At 51.8% G+C, this 16,451-nt stretch overlaps 1 protein-coding gene across 2 annotated transcripts in view; it reads left to right on the top strand.

Moving 5' to 3' along the window:
• The window catches only part of cdk14 (cyclin-dependent kinase 14), a 113,185-nt gene that overhangs the window by 56,608 nt on the left and 40,126 nt on the right, over positions 1-16,451 (top strand). For both annotated transcript variants that reach the window (XM_038276384.1, XM_038276393.1), the window contains exons 9-11: positions 468-561; positions 6,166-6,229; positions 7,472-7,520. In XM_038276384.1, coding sequence (XP_038132312.1) covers positions 468-561; positions 6,166-6,229; positions 7,472-7,520 — 207 coding nt within the window. The remainder of the gene's footprint in view (positions 1-467; positions 562-6,165; positions 6,230-7,471; positions 7,521-16,451) is intronic.

The raw sequence follows: 16,451 nt of genomic DNA, 5'->3' as shown, positions 1-16,451 counted from the left end.
TCACCGTGCATCAGGTCCGATTGGCACAGGCCCTGATGGCCTGCAGCCGTCAGAGACCCACTGCAGCGATGCAGGGGCTTTAAAAACTTTGGTCCAAGGATGCAGTTGTTCAGTTGGTCAGGAAATACTAGCTGCTCTGGACAAGGAGGCCTTAGTGGTGGTTCCACATAGTGAACCGCAGACTCCACCTGTTGGATCCTGAGCTCCACCTGAGGTCCAACAGGTGGAGCTCCCATGGCTCCACCTGTTGGACCCTGAGGGAGCTTAAACGCTTCCTGAAGGTTCCTCCATCTCATATGCTCTGCATGTCTGACCTCCTTTAGATTATTTCTCAAGAAAAGTGCTCTACCTCCGATCCTCCTACCTGAAGGACGATCCTTCAGCCGCAGGCTCCAAACGGACCAGGGTCTGATGTGGTTGTCATGGGAACAGAGCAGCATCACTGATCCGGTTCTCCTGTTTTTCAGGGGGGTGGGCTGCATCTTCATCGAGATGATCCAAGGAGTGGCTGCTTTTCCTGGAATGAAGGACATCCAGGACCAGCTGGAGAGGATCTTCCTGGTGAGTGAAGGACCATCAGGGTGGTTAGTCCACCTGCTGCAGTCAGCTGCTGACTTTAGCCTCCATCTGCAGCAGAAGTCCAGCTGGTTGTTTTTGCAGCAAAGCTCCTTCCTGGCTCTCATTTGAGGAGCCTGATGAAGAGGAAATCCTTCTTCATCATGCTCCTCCTCCTCCTCCTTCCTGTTCGTTAAAACGGGTTAAACCAGAACCTGATCCATGACCTCATTAATCCCTGGAGCTTCCTGCCCTCTGATGTCCTGCTGGTCTCCTGATTGAGGCGGATGTGATGGATGGAGGGTCTGACTTATTCATGTCAGAGAAGGGAGCCCGCTGGAGGTCCGGCTGGAGGAGGAGGTCCTCAGGCAGAGCGGCCTCCACAGCCAGCAGGAGAAACCTCTCTCAGGGGCGGGGCCACTGTGACAAAAGGAGAAGCTCCCAGGAAAACCAGAGCGTCATCTAGACTCCTCCTCCTGCCCCTCCCAGGCCAACAGAGAGACGTGGTCCTCCATGGTGTCCTGCTCCTCCTCCTGGTGGGACGTCCCTGGAACCCCTCAGAGGGAGGCGTCCATCAGATAAAGGTGTCTGATCCTCCTCAGCTGACTCCTCTGGAGGAGCAGCAGCTCTACTCTGAGCCTCTCAGAGGATCTGGTTCGTTAGTCCCACTAAATGAGAAAAGTCATCATTTATTATTATTATTATTATTACATGACCTTTGACCCCATCTCATTCAAATAAGCCCATCTCTATCTGGTTCTTCCTTCTACTGCTGGTCTTCAGGGATGAATCCAGCTCCACCTGCTGTGGAATTATCTCAGCAGAACCTTACTGACAGCATTAGGTAGGTTAGAGATGGAGAACCAGGCCTCAGAAAGGCTCTGGAACATTTCAGCAGAACCAAGATCCATAGACTGGACATGCTGACCGTCCAGGAGGTCACATGACCAACCAGAACATCCCTGACCTCAGCTAAGGTCAGAGGTCATTATTCTCCCACCAGGCAGAGCCAGACCAGAACCGGAGCTGACCCAAAAGGCCCGCCTCACATTTACCAAGGAAAGCTCCTACAGTCCGGTTTTTAAACGGCCTAGTCAAAGTCTGGGAGGTGCATGAAGATTCATGCTGTTCTCTGCGGGGGGGCAGAAAAAGGTAACGCAGCGAGGCGAGGAAAAGGTTCATCCTGCGGTTCAAAGGTCAGGATCTGATCCAGCCTGAATAAAAACAGCTGATTTAAAGCACTTTGTAGAAAAGAAGAACCAACAATAATGGAAGATAATAAAATATCTACTTTTTCTACATAAAAATAAACAGAAAATAAACAGTTTTTATATATTAATAAAATCTAAGGCTGACTGACAGCTTCTCCATCATTAAACTGGTTCATGATCAATACTGGAGCAAACACAGATTAACCTCACAGCCTCAGAAGGACGAGGTTCATGGACAGAAATAAACCTGGACATGAAATGATTGTTCGTTTTTATAAAGTATTTTATAATGTTTTTATTGTTGGCATTAATATAAATATACTGGTGTGATAACTTAGTATTGGTTTATTTTATAGCCCGACCCCCCCGGAGATAACTCCACCTGCCGCCCCTGGAACTCCCATCTTTGGGACTTCTAGTGTTTAAGATCTAGAATGAGTAGAGAAGCTGATGGTGAGAAACCAAAACTAAACCAAGAACCTAGAGCTACGCTATGGAGACATAGATGGACCTCCAGATCTGCTCTAGTTCAGACTCTGGGGAACCCAGAGGAACCAGTGGAGCTTCCAGATGCAGCTGAAAGCTGCTGGGATGCTGTGCAGGTAGGTCCACACCGCCCTCTGGTGGCTGGATGCGTTTATTGCAGTTGGATCCAGTTTCCAGTGGATTCCTCTTTGTCTCAGGATCAGATGGACTCTTTAACAAAGTTAATCTATGGTAGATGCTGCTCCACCTCCAGCTTCACCCAGACAGACCATCAGGCTCCGCCTCCCTCTGCTGCTCCTCCATCCAGTCTGCTGTGCTGTGCAGCGAGGGGCATCTGGAAAGCATCACGCCGCAGGGCGCTGCTGGATCATGTCTCAGGCATGTCCGCTGCTCTCATAAAGCCAGCCTGGCTGCAGCAGGCAGGACTAACCTCACCAGAGCTCAGTCTGGTCCTCATCAGCTGCATTACATGTTACTGAGATCCTCCTGGAGGAGGTGCAAACGTCCAGACTCCTTCATTAAAGGAAGATCACTTTCCTTTTCTGCCTGAAATCAGAGGAATATGAGGTTCTGGTTCTGGCCTCACAGCCTGGTTCATAAAGCCAACATAAGGTTCTGTTTCAGTTCTACAGTAGTTCCCACTCCCCCCACCTGAAGGCTTTGCTCTGAATCTAAGATATCTGGATGTATTCTCTCTGTTCTGGACGAATTTCTCCGGTCTGCTCTGCCTCACGGTTCCTCCTCTGACTCTCGGTTCCCGCTCTGCCTCTCGGTTCCCGCTCTGCCTCTCGGTTCCCGCTCTGCCTCACGGTTCCCGCTCTGCCTTTCGGTTCCCGCTCTGCCTCACGGTTCCCGCTCTGCCTCTCGGTTCCCGCTCTGCCTCACGGTTCCTCCTCTGCCTCACGGTTCCCGCTCTGCCTCACGGTTCCCGCTCTGCCTCACGGTTCCCGCTCTGCCCCACGGTTCCCCCTCTGCCTCACGGTTCCCTGCTCTGCCTCACGGTTCCTCCTCTGCCTCTCGGTTCCCGCTCTGCCTCTCGGTTCCCCCTCTGCCTTACGATTCCCCCTCTGCCTCACGGTTCCTCCTCTGCCTCTCGGTTCCCGCTCTGCGTCACGGTTCCCCCTCTGCCTTACGGTTCCCTGCTCTGCCTCTCGGTTCCCCCTCTGCCTCACGATTCCCCCTCTGCCTTACGGTTCCCTGCTCTGCCTCTCGGTTCCCTGCTCTGCCTCTCGGTTCCCGCTCTGCGTCACGGTTCCCCCTCTGCCCCACGGTTCCCCCTCTGCCTTACAGTTCCCTGCTCTGCCTCTCGGTTCCCCCTCTGCCTCACGATTCCCCCTCTGCCTTACAGTTCCCTGCTCTGCCTCTCGGTTCCCTGCTCTGCCTCTCGGTTCCCGCTCTGCGTCACGGTTCCCCCTCTGCCCCACGGTTCCCCCTCTGCCACACGGTTCCCCCTCTGCCCCACGGTTCCCGCTGTGCCTCACGGTTCCCGCTCTGCCTCACGGTTCCCGCTCTCCCCATGGTTCCCGCTCTGCCCCACGGTTCCCCCTCTGCCTCACGGTTCCCTGCTCTGCCTCACGGTTCCCCCTCTGCCTTACGATTCCCCCTCTGCCTTACGGTTCCCTGCTCTGCCTCTCGGTTCCCCCTTTGCCTTACGATTCCCCCTCTGCCTCACGGTTCCTCCTCTGCCTCTCGGTTCCCGCTCTGCGTCACAGTTCCCCCTCTGCCTTACGGTTCCCTGCTCTGCCTCTCGGTTCCCCCTCTGCCTCACGATTCCCCCTCTGCCTTACGGTTCCCTGCTCTGCCTCACGATTCCCCCTCTGCCTTACAGTTCCCTGCTCTGCCTCTCGGTTCCCTGCTCTGCCTCTCGGTTCCCGCTCTGCGTCACGGTTCCCCCTCTGCCCCACGGTTCCCCCTCTGCCCCACGGTTCCCCCTCTGCCCCACGGTTCCCGCTGTGCCTCACGGTTCCCGCTCTGCCTCACGGTTCCTCCTCTGCCTCTCGGTTCCTCCTCTGCCTCACGGTTCCTCCTCTGCCTCTCGGTTCCTCCTCTGCCTCTCGGTTCCTCCTCTGCCTCTCGGTTCCTCCTCTGCCTCACGGTTCCCGCTCTGCCTCTCGGTTCCTCCTCTGCCTCTCGGTTCCTCCTCTGCCTCACGGTTCCCGCTCTGCCTCTCGGTTCCTCCTCTGCCTCTCGGTTCCTCCTCTGCCTCTCGGTTCCCGCTCTGCCTCACGGTTCCCCCTCTGCCCCACGGTTCCCCCTCTGCCTTACGGTTCCCTGCTCTGCCTCACGATTCCCCCTCTGCCTTACGGTTCCCTGCTCTGCCTCACGATTCCCCCTCTGCCTTACAGTTCCCTGCTCTGCCTCTCGGTTCCCTGCTCTGCCTCTCGGTTCCCGCTCTGCGTCACGGTTCCCCCTCTGCCCCACGGTTCCCCCTCTGCCCCACGGTTCCCCCTCTGCCCCACGGTTCCCGCTGTGCCTCACGGTTCCCGCTCTGCCTCACGGTTCCTCCTCTGCCTCTCGGTTCCTCCTCTGCCTCCCGGTTCCTCCTCTGCCTCACGGTTCCCGCTCTGCCTCTCGGTTCCTCCTCTGCCTCTCGGTTCCTCCTCTGCCTCTCGGTTCCCGCTCTGCCTCACGGTTCCAGCTCTGCCTCATGGTTCCTCCTCTGCCTCTCGGTTCCCGCTCTGCCCCACGGTTCCCCCTCTGCCTCACGGTTCCCTGCTCTGCCTCACGGTTCCCCCTCTGCCTTACGATTCCCCCTCTGCCTTACGGTTCCCTGCTCTGCCTCTCGGTTCCCCCTTTGCCTTACGATTCCCCCTCTGCCTCACGGTTCCTCCTCTGCCTCTCGGTTCCCGCTCTGCGTCACAGTTCCCCCTCTGCCTTACGGTTCCCTGCTCTGCCTCTCGGTTCCCCCTCTGCCTCACGATTCCCCCTCTGCCTTACGGTTCCCTGCTCTGCCTCACGATTCCCCCTCTGCCTTACAGTTCCCTGCTCTGCCTCTCGGTTCCCTGCTCTGCCTCTCGGTTCCCGCTCTGCGTCACGGTTCCCCCTCTGCCCCACGGTTCCCCCTCTGCCCCACGGTTCCCCCTCTGCCCCACGGTTCCCGCTGTGCCTCACGGTTCCCGCTCTGCCTCACGGTTCCTCCTCTGCCTCTCGGTTCCTCCTCTGCCTCACGGTTCCTCCTCTGCCTCTCGGTTCCTCCTCTGCCTCTCGGTTCCTCCTCTGCCTCTCGGTTCCTCCTCTGCCTCACGGTTCCTCCTCTGCCTCTCGGTTCCCGCTCTGCCTCACGGTTCCCCCTCTGCCCCACGGTTCCCCCTCTGCCTTACGGTTCCCTGCTCTGCCTCACGATTCCCCCTCTGCCTTACGGTTCCCTGCTCTGCCTCACGATTCCCCCTCTGCCTTACAGTTCCCTGCTCTGCCTCTCGGTTCCCTGCTCTGCCTCTCGGTTCCCGCTCTGCGTCACGGTTCCCCCTCTGCCCCACGGTTCCCCCTCTGCCCCACGGTTCCCCCTCTGCCCCACGGTTCCCCCTCTGCCCCACGGTTCCCCCTCTGCCCCACGGTTCCCGCTGTGCCTCACGGTTCCCGCTCTGCCTCACGGTTCCTCCTCTGCCTCTCGGTTCCTCCTCTGCCTCCCGGTTCCTCCTCTGCCTCACGGTTCCCGCTCTGCCTCTCGGTTCCTCCTCTGCCTCTCGGTTCCTCCTCTGCCTCTCGGTTCCCGCTCTGCCTCACGGTTCCAGCTCTGCCTCATGGTTCCTCCTCTGCCTCTCGGTTCCCCCTCTGCCTCACGGTTCCTCCTCTGTCTGAGGAACTCCTCTGAGACGCAGCAGGAAAGTCCAGATCAGCGTCCAGGCGTCTGCAGACCACCTCAGCACGGCGTTTATCTCTCTGCTGACTCCTTCTCTGCTCTTGTCTCTGTCAGGTTCTTGGAACGCCATCAGAGGAAACGTGGCCTGGCGTGAACTCACTGCCTCACTTCAAACCAGGTGGGACATTTTCTGCTCGCTCCAACCGGGGAAAAGGTTCCTGCTCTACAGCCGCAGATCTATGTGGGAAAGGAAGATTTTCCTGCTGATTTCTGATTAATTTCATGTTAACCGAGCAGCTGCTGCAGAGAGACGTTTCAGAATATTATCTCAGCTTGAAGATGTTTCAGACGTTTAGCCAGAAAAAGACTGAGAGACCCGGTGGAGAATTATTGCAGCTAAGGATGGATTTAGATCCATTCCTCCTCTCAATGATTGGCTGTTTTCCTCTGGGCTCCTTGGTTCCTCCTGGTTCTTCCTTCTGATAAAGGTCAGAATCTTAGCAGGAACTGAGCAGAGAAATGGAACCAGCTGACTGGTTCCCTCCAGCCGCTGGCCCACCAGCTCACTGGGAGACAGAACCCAGGTTCTGGGTTTACTTGGATGGCTGAGAGAAGTGGACTTAAGGTGAAGGAGGCCATGAAGCTGAGTGGACCATCAGAACCGAGCCGCTGCATCTGATCCAGATTCTGGAGAAAACCCAAAGAGTTGCAGCTAAACAGAACCGCCTGTGTTAGACCTGCTCAGCTGGAGCAGCAGTAACCTGCTGCAGAGAGGCTCCTTACCAGCAGAGGGCGGCGTTGCTGCACCGTGGAACTGAAAGCCCAGTAGGACAGGTTCTGCTCCTGTTGGGCTGAGGCTGCCCTGATTGGACGGGTCACTGCGACCCGATTCTGGTTATTTAATGACTCACCATGGCAACAAACCAGCTGCTGGGTTCTGGTGGGTTCTGCTGCCTGGGGAGCAGAGACCACAGCAGGTAATGGACCGGGTTCTGATGGGTTCTGATGGGCCCGGCTGGCTGAGGAGGATCCAGTTCCTGGTGTATGGCTAAGCTTCTACTGGCCTGCAGGCTAACAGTGAGAACCTCCAAGAGCTGGTCCAAGCCTCTTAGAACCGGGCCTAGCCCTCCAGAACCGGGCCGAGCCTCCCAGAACCGGGCCTAGCCCTCCAGAACCGGGCCGAGCCTCCCAGCATAGCAGACGTTGCTGCAGATCAAATGAGGGCGGCGAACAGAACCTTGAGAATCTGTCAGCGCTGGTTTGGACCTGGTGGCCGAGGAGCGTCGCTCTCAATCAGCACTGAGAGGAGCACCAAGGTTCCTTCTTCTAGGGTCACCTTAAAGTAGGGCAGCGGTCCTGGTTCTGCGGGTCGGTCCAATGATCTGTGATCAGTAGTGAGCAGCTTTGTGTTCTGTTGCAGATCGTTTCACCGTCTACAGCGCCAAGAAGCTCCGACAGGCCTGGAACAAGTAAGTCCTGCTGTGTGTGTGAACTGCTGCTTTCTAACAGACTGAGGACATTTAGCTGCTCCTCTAACTGAGCTAGGAATAGAAATAAGGTCAAAGATCAAAGCTAAACTATCAGTAAAACGGGTTAAAAAAAGAAAATTCCACAGATCATCTAGAATGATGGAAAAAACTAAATGAAAATACCTGATGGATGATGGATGGATGATGGATGGATGGATGATGGATGGATGGATGATGGATGGATGATGGATGGATGGATGATGGATGGATGGATGATGGATGAATGATGGATGGATGATGGATGGATGATGGATGGATGGATGATGGAGGATGGATGGATGATGGATGGATGGATGATGGATGGATGATGGATGGATGGATGATGGATGGATGGATGATGGATGGATGATGGATGGATGGATGATGGATGGATGGATGATGGATGATGGATGGATGGATGATGGATGAATGATGGATGGATGATGGATGGATGATGGATGGATGGATGATGGAGGATGGATGGATGATGGATGGATGGATGGATGGATGGGTGGATGGATGGATGATGGATGGATGGATGATGGATGGATGATGAATGGATGGATGATGGATGGATGGATGATGGATGGATGATGGATGGATGGATGATGGATGGATGGATGGATGATGGATTGATGGCTGGATGGATGATGGATGGATGATGGATGGATGGATGGATGATGATGGATGGATGGATGGATGGATGGATGGATGGATGATGGATTGATGGATGGTGGATGGATGGATGATGGATGGATGGATGATGGATTGATGGATGGATGGATGGATGGATGGATGGATGGATAGATGGATGGATGATGGATGGATGGATGGATGTGGAATGGATGGATGAGGGGTTTTGGGGGTTTTGGGATAGATGGATGGATGATGGATGGATGGTGATGGAGGGATGGTGATGGATTGATGGATGGATGGTGGTGGATGATGGATGGATGGATGGATAGATGGAGGATGGAGGGATGGATGGATGATGGATTGATGGATGATGGAAAAGAGGGAGGGTGATGGAGGGAAAGGGAGGGGGGGAAAATGGAGGGGAGGGAGGGAGGATGGATGAGGGGATTGAGGAGGGGAAGGGAAATGGTGGATGGGGGAATGGTGATGGATTGTGGTGGATGAGGGAATGGATGGAGGGATAAAATTGATGGTTTGGAGGGAAAATGGATGGTTGGATGGTTGATGGACGAGGGGGGGATGGTTTAAAATGGTTTGGATGTTTGGGAATGGGATGGATGGATGATGGATGGCATGGATGGTTGGAGGGGTGGATGATGGATGGATGGATGGATGGATGGATGGATGAGGGAAAAGGGATGGATGGATGGATGGATGAGGAATGTTTGGATGATGGATGGGGGAATGATGGTTGGATGGATGATGGATGGATGGATAGATGGATGGTTGAGGGCCCATGGATATTTGGAGATGGGATGGAATTGGATGGATGATGGATGGATGGATGTTGGATGGATGGTTTTTTTGGAAGGGGAAATGTGGATGGATGGTTTGGATGGATGATGGATTGGATGTTGGAGGGATGGATGAGGGGATGGTTTGGTTTGATGTATTGATGGAGGGGATGTGGATTGATGGATGGAGGGAAATGGATGGAGGGAAATGGTTGGATGGTTTGGATGGGAGGGAATGGATGGAGGGTTGGATTTTGGGGAAATGGGTGGATGGAGGGGTGGGTTGGATGATGGATGGGGGGAAAATGGAGGGAAATGGTTGGGTTGGAGGGAAAAGGGTTGATGGATTGGGGAAATGGGGGGATGGAGGGGTGGTTGGTTGGATGGGGATGGATGGGTGGATGGAGGGAAATGGAGGATGGAGGGAAATGATGAATGGATGGGGTTGGATGATGGTTGGGATGGTTGGAGGGAAAGGGATGGTGGGGGGATGGATTGATGGGTGGATGGATGATGGATGGATAGGTGGATGGTAAGGGTGGGGACTGATGGTTGATGGATGGGGGGATGATGGAGGGAAATGGATGATGGTTGGGGGTTGGATGGATGGATGGTTGAGGGGAATGGATGGATGATGGATTGATGGATGGAGGGAAGGATTGATGGATGGAGGGAAGGGGTTTGGATGGGTGGAGGGATGGTTGGAGGGGATGATGGAAGGGAGGGGATGGTTTGTTTTCCCCTTTTTGTTTTTTTGGAAAATGGGAGGTTGGGTTGGAGGGAGGGTTTGGAAGGGGATGGAGGATGGATGGTTTGGAGGGTGGATGGATTGGATGGATGGGATGGGATGGATGGTTGGGGAGGGTTAAAGGGAAATTTGGATGAGGGAAAATGGTTGGATGGATGAGGGGTATGATGGATGAGGGGATGGAGGGGATGATGGTTGATGGATTGTTGGATGGATGGATGATGGATGGTTGTTGGATGGTTGGATGAGGGAAATATGATGGGGGGGATTGGGGGGATTGATGGTTGGTTGTTGGTTATTTTTTGGTTGATGGAGGGGATGGAGGGGAGGGAAAATGGATGTTGGATGGAGGGGGGAAATGGATGGATGGATGATGGATGGTTGGGGGAATGGATAAAATTGATGGATGGAGGAGGGGGAATGGATGGGGGAGATTTGGTGATGGATGGGAGGGTTGGATGATGGATGGATAAATGGATGGATGGAAGGGGTTGGGGAAATTGTTGTTGGATGGTGGGGGGTTTGGAGGGATGGATTTTGGGAAATTGGAGGCAGGGATGGATGGAGGTTGGATGGATGGATGGAGGGATTGGGGGGGATGAATGGAGGGGATGAGGGAGGGATGGTTTGGATGATGGATTTTGGAGGAAATGATGGATGGATGGATAAAGGAATGGTTGGGGATGATGGGGGGTGGATGATAGATGGATGGATGGTTTTGATGGATGGATGTTTGGGATGGATGATGGTTGGATGGATGGATGATGGAGGGATGGAGGGGATGGGATGGAGGGAAAGGGAAAGGTTTAGTTGGATGGATGTTTGGGGGGGGATGGTTAGAGGGGATGGGGGAAGGGGTTGGTTGGATGTTGGATAAAATGGGATGATGGAGGGATGGATGTTGGAGGGGATGGATGGATGGAGGATGGATGATGGATGGATGATGGATGGAAGATGGTTGGTGGATGAGGGGAATGGATGGATGTTGGATGAAGGGTTAGATGGATGGATGGATGGTTGAGGGGAAGGAGGGGGGGGAAATGTTGGATGATGGATAGGGGAAATGGATGGTTGATGGGGATGGGGGGATGATGGTTTTGGATGATGGATGGAGGGAGGGGTTGTTAGTTTAGATGGTTTTGGTTTGGATGATGGGGCATGGATATGGATGGATGGAAGGATGTTGGATGGGGGGATGGATGGTGAGGGAGGGAAAGGGGATGGATGGATGATGGATAGATGGATGGTTGGTTGAGGATGGATGGATGGATGGGAGGATGATGGATAAAAGGGGACGGATGGATGATTGGTTTAGTTTGGATGGAGGGTGGATGGATGTTTGGTTTTAGGGGGAACGGAGGGGGTTTTGAGGGAAATAGATGGTTGGTTTGGATAAATGGTTAGTTGGGGGATGGAGGGGAATGGAGGATGGAAGGGTTGGAAAATGGATGGTGGATGGAGGGTTGGATGGTTGAGGGGGATGGATGGATGGATGGATGATGGATGGAGGGGGGGGGATGATGGATGGATGTTGGTTAGAGGGGATGGATGGATAAAGGGATTGGATGGATGGAGGGATGGATGAGGGGATAATGGATGATGGAGGATGGATGTTGGCTGGTTTGGATGGTTGATGGATAGATGGATGAGGGAAATGGATGGATGATGGATGTTGGATTGTTGGATGGAGGGGTTGTGGAGGGGATGGTTGAGGGGAATGGTTTGATGGAATGGAAGGGGGATGATGGAATGATGGTTGGAGGGAAGGGGTTTTGGATGGTGAGGGGATTGAGGGGATGGATGATGGATGGATGGATGGTTGGTTGGAGGGATGGATGGATAAAGGTTTGGTGGGTGGATTTTTTGGATGGATGATGGAGGGGATGATGAATGGTGGATGAGGAAATGGATGAGGATGGTTGGATGGATGGGGGATGGAGGGATGATGGATGATGGATGGTTTTTTTGGATGGAGGATGGAGGGGAATGGGGGGATGGGATGGATGGAGGGATGGTTTGTTGAGGGGTTTGGTAGGGATGGGAGGGGATGGATGGTTGGGTGTTGGATGGTGATGGTTGGATGGGGGGGATGGTTGGAGGGATGGATGGATGGAATAAAGGAGGTTGAGGGAAAGGAAATTGGAGGGTTTGAGGGTTGATGGATGGTTGTTGGTGGTTGGATGAGGGTTTGGGGTTGGTGGATAGGGGATGGTATGGATGATAAAAGGGATGGTTGGATGATGGATGGAAAATGGATGGATGATGGATGTTGGAGGGAAATTGTTGGTTTGGGGGGGATGGATGATGGATGGTTTGATGGAGGGATGGGATGATGGATGGTTTGGGATGGATGGATAGAGGGTGGATGATGGATGGATGGATAGATGGTGTTTGGATGGAGGGATGGATGATGGATAAAATGGATGTTGGTTGGATGGATGATGGATGGATGGATGGATGGATGGATGGTTGGATGATGGAGGGAAGGGGATGATGGAATGGAGGATGAGGGGAAGGGGAGGGATGGATGGAGGAAATGGATAGATGGAGGGGGGGGTTAAAAGGAGGGTGGATGATGGATGGAGGGATGGATGGGGGGATGGATGTTTAATAGTTTAAATTTTTTAATTGTTGGTTTGGTTTTTTAATTATTTTTAGGGATTTTTTAATTTTTATTTTAAATTTTTAATTTCCTTTAATTTAAAAATTTATTTTTAATTTAATTTTTAATTTAATTTTTAATTTAAAATTTTTTTTAAAATTCTTTTTTTTTGGTGAGGATGGATGGATGGATGGATGGATGATGGTTGATGGACGGAAATGGTTAGGGGTAGATGGATGGATGGATAAAGGGTTTAGATGGATGGAGGGGGTTTTGGGGATGGAGGGGAATGGATGGATGGATAGGGGATGGATTTTTGGAGGGGATGGATGGATGGATGAGGGAAAGGGAGGGAAATGGGATGAGGGGATGGTAAAGGATAAAAGGATGGATGGATGATGGATGGAGGGAAAATGGATGGATGATGGATAGATGGACGGAGGGATGATGGATAGATGGATGGATGGTTTGAGGGATAGATGGAATGGATGGATGATGGATGGATAAAGGATAGAGGGGAGGGGTTGGATGAAGGACGGATGGATGATGGAGGGAAATGGATGGAGGGGAATGATGGATAGAGGGTGGATGGATGAGGGAAATAGTTGGATGGATGGATGAGGGGAGGGGAGGGGGATGATGGATAGAGGGGATGGAGGATGGAGGGGATGGATGGATGGTTGGGATGGTGATGGATGGGATGGATGGTGGTTGGATGATGGATGGGGGATGAGGATGGAGGATGGTTGATGGAGGGATGGTGATGGATGGAGGGATGGATGGAGGAGGGATGGAATGGATGGAGGGAGGGAATGGAGGGGATGGAGGGATGGGAGGGGATGGATGGAGGGGTTTGGATGATGGATGATGGAGGGATGGATGATGGATGGGGATAGATGGAGGGGATGGATGATGGATAGTTGCGATAGATGGATAGATGGAGGTTGGATGTGGATAGATGGGGGGAGGGGATGATGGATGATGGTTTGAGGGAAAGGAAAGGATGATGGATAGATGGTTAAAAGGATAGATGGAGGGGATGGATGATGGATAGATGGAAAGATGGATAGATGGATGGATGGATGGAGGGAGGGAAATAGAAGGAAGGGGGGATGATGGATAAAAGGATGTTGGATAAAAGGGGATAAAATGGATGGATGGATGATGGATAGATGGATAATGGTTTAAAAGGAATGGATGGTGAGGGAAATAGAGGGAGGGGATGGATGATGGATGATGGATAGATGGATGGAGGGAGGGGAAGGATAGATGGATAGATGGATGGTTGGATGATGGATAGATGGATAGAATGGATAAAAGGATGGTGGATTATGGATAGAGGTTGATGGATAGAGGATGGATGGATGTTGGAATAGAGGGAAAGGGGATGGATGATGGATAGATGGATAGATGGAGGGAAATGGATGATGGATAGTTTGGATGGGATGGTTTGAGGGGATGGATGGATGATGGTAGAGGGAGGGAAAGGAGGATGGATGGAGGGGATGATGGATGGGTTGGAGGGGGTTGGATGATGGATGGATGGATGGATGGATGATGGATGGAGGGTTGGTTGGATGGATGGATGATGGAGGGAGGGAAATTGGAGGATGTTGGATGGATGGAATGGAAAGGGTTGTGGATGGATGGATGGTTTGATGGATGGATGTGGTTTGAGGGGATGGATGGAGGATGGATGGATGGTGGATGGATGTTGGAAAAGAAGGACGGAAATGGTTTGTTTGGGATAGATGGAGGGGTTTGGGGATGGGGATAGAGGGATGGATGGTGGAAAAGGGATGGAAGGATGGATGGGGGAAGGAAATTAGGGTTTTGAAGGAGGGTTTTGGAGGGTTTGGCCCGGAGGGAAAGGGGGGAAAGGGAAATTTTTGGTTTGGTTTTAATGGGGGAAAGGATAAAGGTTTAGATGGTTTGGATGGTATGGATGGTGATGGTTTAATTAAAAGGAAAAAGGATGGTTTGGATGGAGGGAAATTTGGAGGGATGATGGTTTAAGGAGGGTTGGATGGATGGATAAAGGGAAAGGGAAAGGAGTTTGGAAGGTTTTAGGGTTTAGGGAAAGGAAGGATAAAGGATGGAAAAAGGGTGGATGGGGAAAGGAAAGGAGGGAAAGAGGAAAGGAAAATGGAAAAAGGAGGGGAGGGAAATGGTTAATGGGGGAAAGATTTTGGATGGAAAGGGGATGATGGATGATGGATAGGGGGAGGGAGGATAGATGTTTATAGATGGAGGGGAAAGTGGGATAGTGGGGGGGAAGGTTGATGGATGTTGGATTTTTGGAAAGGATGGATGATGGATAGATGGATAGAGGGGATAATGGAGGGTGGTTGATGGATGAGGGATGAATTTTTTGGATGGATAAAGGAAATAGAGGGTTTAAATGGATGTTTGGATAGATGGATAGATGGTTTGAGGGGGTAAATATGGTTTGGTTTGGGGTTTATAGAGGGATAGAGGAAATAGATGGAGGGGAATGGTTTGATGGTAATGGTGGAGGGATGAGGGTTAGATGGAAGAGGGGTGTTTGGTTTTTTTTTTGGATAGTTTGGTTTAGATGGTTAGTTTTGGAAAGATGGAGGGGGGGAGGGTTGGAGGGATGATGGTAGGGGAAAGGGTTTTAGGGGAAGGTTGGTTTAGGGAAAAGGGATGAGGGATCTTTTGGGTTGGGTGAGGGATGGATGATGGATGGATAAAAGGATGGATGTTGGATAAAGGTTTAAAGGGTTTAATGAATTTTTAAGGGCGGGTTTTTTTATGGAGGGAATTGGAAAAAGGTTTGGTTTTGGATGAGGGAAAGGGGTTGTTTAGTTGAATTTTGGAGGGGATGATGGTTTATGGATAGTTTGGTTTTAGATGGAAGGATGGATGATGGTTAGAGGGAAATGGATGGATGATGGATGTTTGTAGGGGAAAGGGATGGTTTGATGGATGGGATGGATAGAGGGATAGATGGAGGGAAAGGGGATGTTTTATAGATGGAAGAAGGGAATAGAGGGAGGGAAATGGAGGGTGGATAAAAGGGGATGGATGAGGGATAGAGGGATGATGGATAAAATTGGATAGATGGAGGGGATGGATGATGGATGATGGCTAGATGGATGGGGGATAGATGGATGGATGGATGATGGAAAAAATGGATGGATGGTTGATGGATAGATGGTTTGGAGGGAAGGAAGGATAGATGGATAGAGGAAGAGGGGGGGGAAATGGATGAGGGATAGATGTATGGAGGGAAAGATGGATAGGGGGATAGATGGATGGGGGGATAAATGGAAAAGAGGGGGTTTGATGGATAGATGGTTTGGTTTGGATGTGGATGGGATGGATAGATGGTTGGATGGATGATGGATAGATGGATGGATGGTTGATGGATAGTGGATAGATGGATAGAGGGAAAATAAAAGGATTGGAATGATGGGGATAGAGGGAAATAGTTTGGAAGTTGGATGGATGGATGTTGGGATAATGGGGGTTTGGATGAAGGATAATGGATAAAAGGATGGAGGGAAATGTTGGATGTTGGATATTTGGATAGTTTGGATAGGGGAAAGGGTTTGGGGGGGTGGAGGATAAAGGATGGGTGGGGGAAATATGGAGGGAAATGGAAGGGGTGGGGGGGATAAAGGGGGGAGGGAAAGGGGAAGGGAATGGATGGATAAAGGGAGGTTTGGATGGATGAGGGATGGTTTGGTGATGGATGGATGGATGGAGGGATGGATGATGGATAGGGGGAGGGGAATGGATGATGGATGATGGATAGTTTGGAGGGAAAGGATAGGGGATTGATGGATAGTGGATGATGGATTGATGGATTGTTTTAATTTGGATTTTTAATGGTTTTAAAGGGGAATTTTTGGGGTTAAGGGATTTTTGATTTTTAAAATAAGTATAGGGGTTTTTAGGAAAGTTTTTTAAGGGGAGGGAAGGTGTTTGGATAAATTATAAAAGGGGGGGAGGGAGGGGATAAAAAGGATAATGGATGGATGGAGGGAAGGGGTTTTGGGAATGTTTTGGATTGGTGGTGGGATGGATGGTTTGGGGAAGGATGATGAATGGAGGTTTGTTTAAATGGTTTAAATTTTTAGGGAAAG

This window comes from Cyprinodon tularosa, unplaced genomic scaffold (assembly GCF_016077235.1).
Source record: "Cyprinodon tularosa strain WSP-4 unplaced genomic scaffold, ASM1607723v1 ctg1004, whole genome shotgun sequence".
Classification (NCBI taxonomy): Eukaryota; Metazoa; Chordata; class Actinopteri; order Cyprinodontiformes; family Cyprinodontidae; genus Cyprinodon; species Cyprinodon tularosa.
The sequence above is the reverse complement of the archived record's forward strand: the minus strand, read 5'-3'. Positions and strand labels throughout refer to the sequence as shown.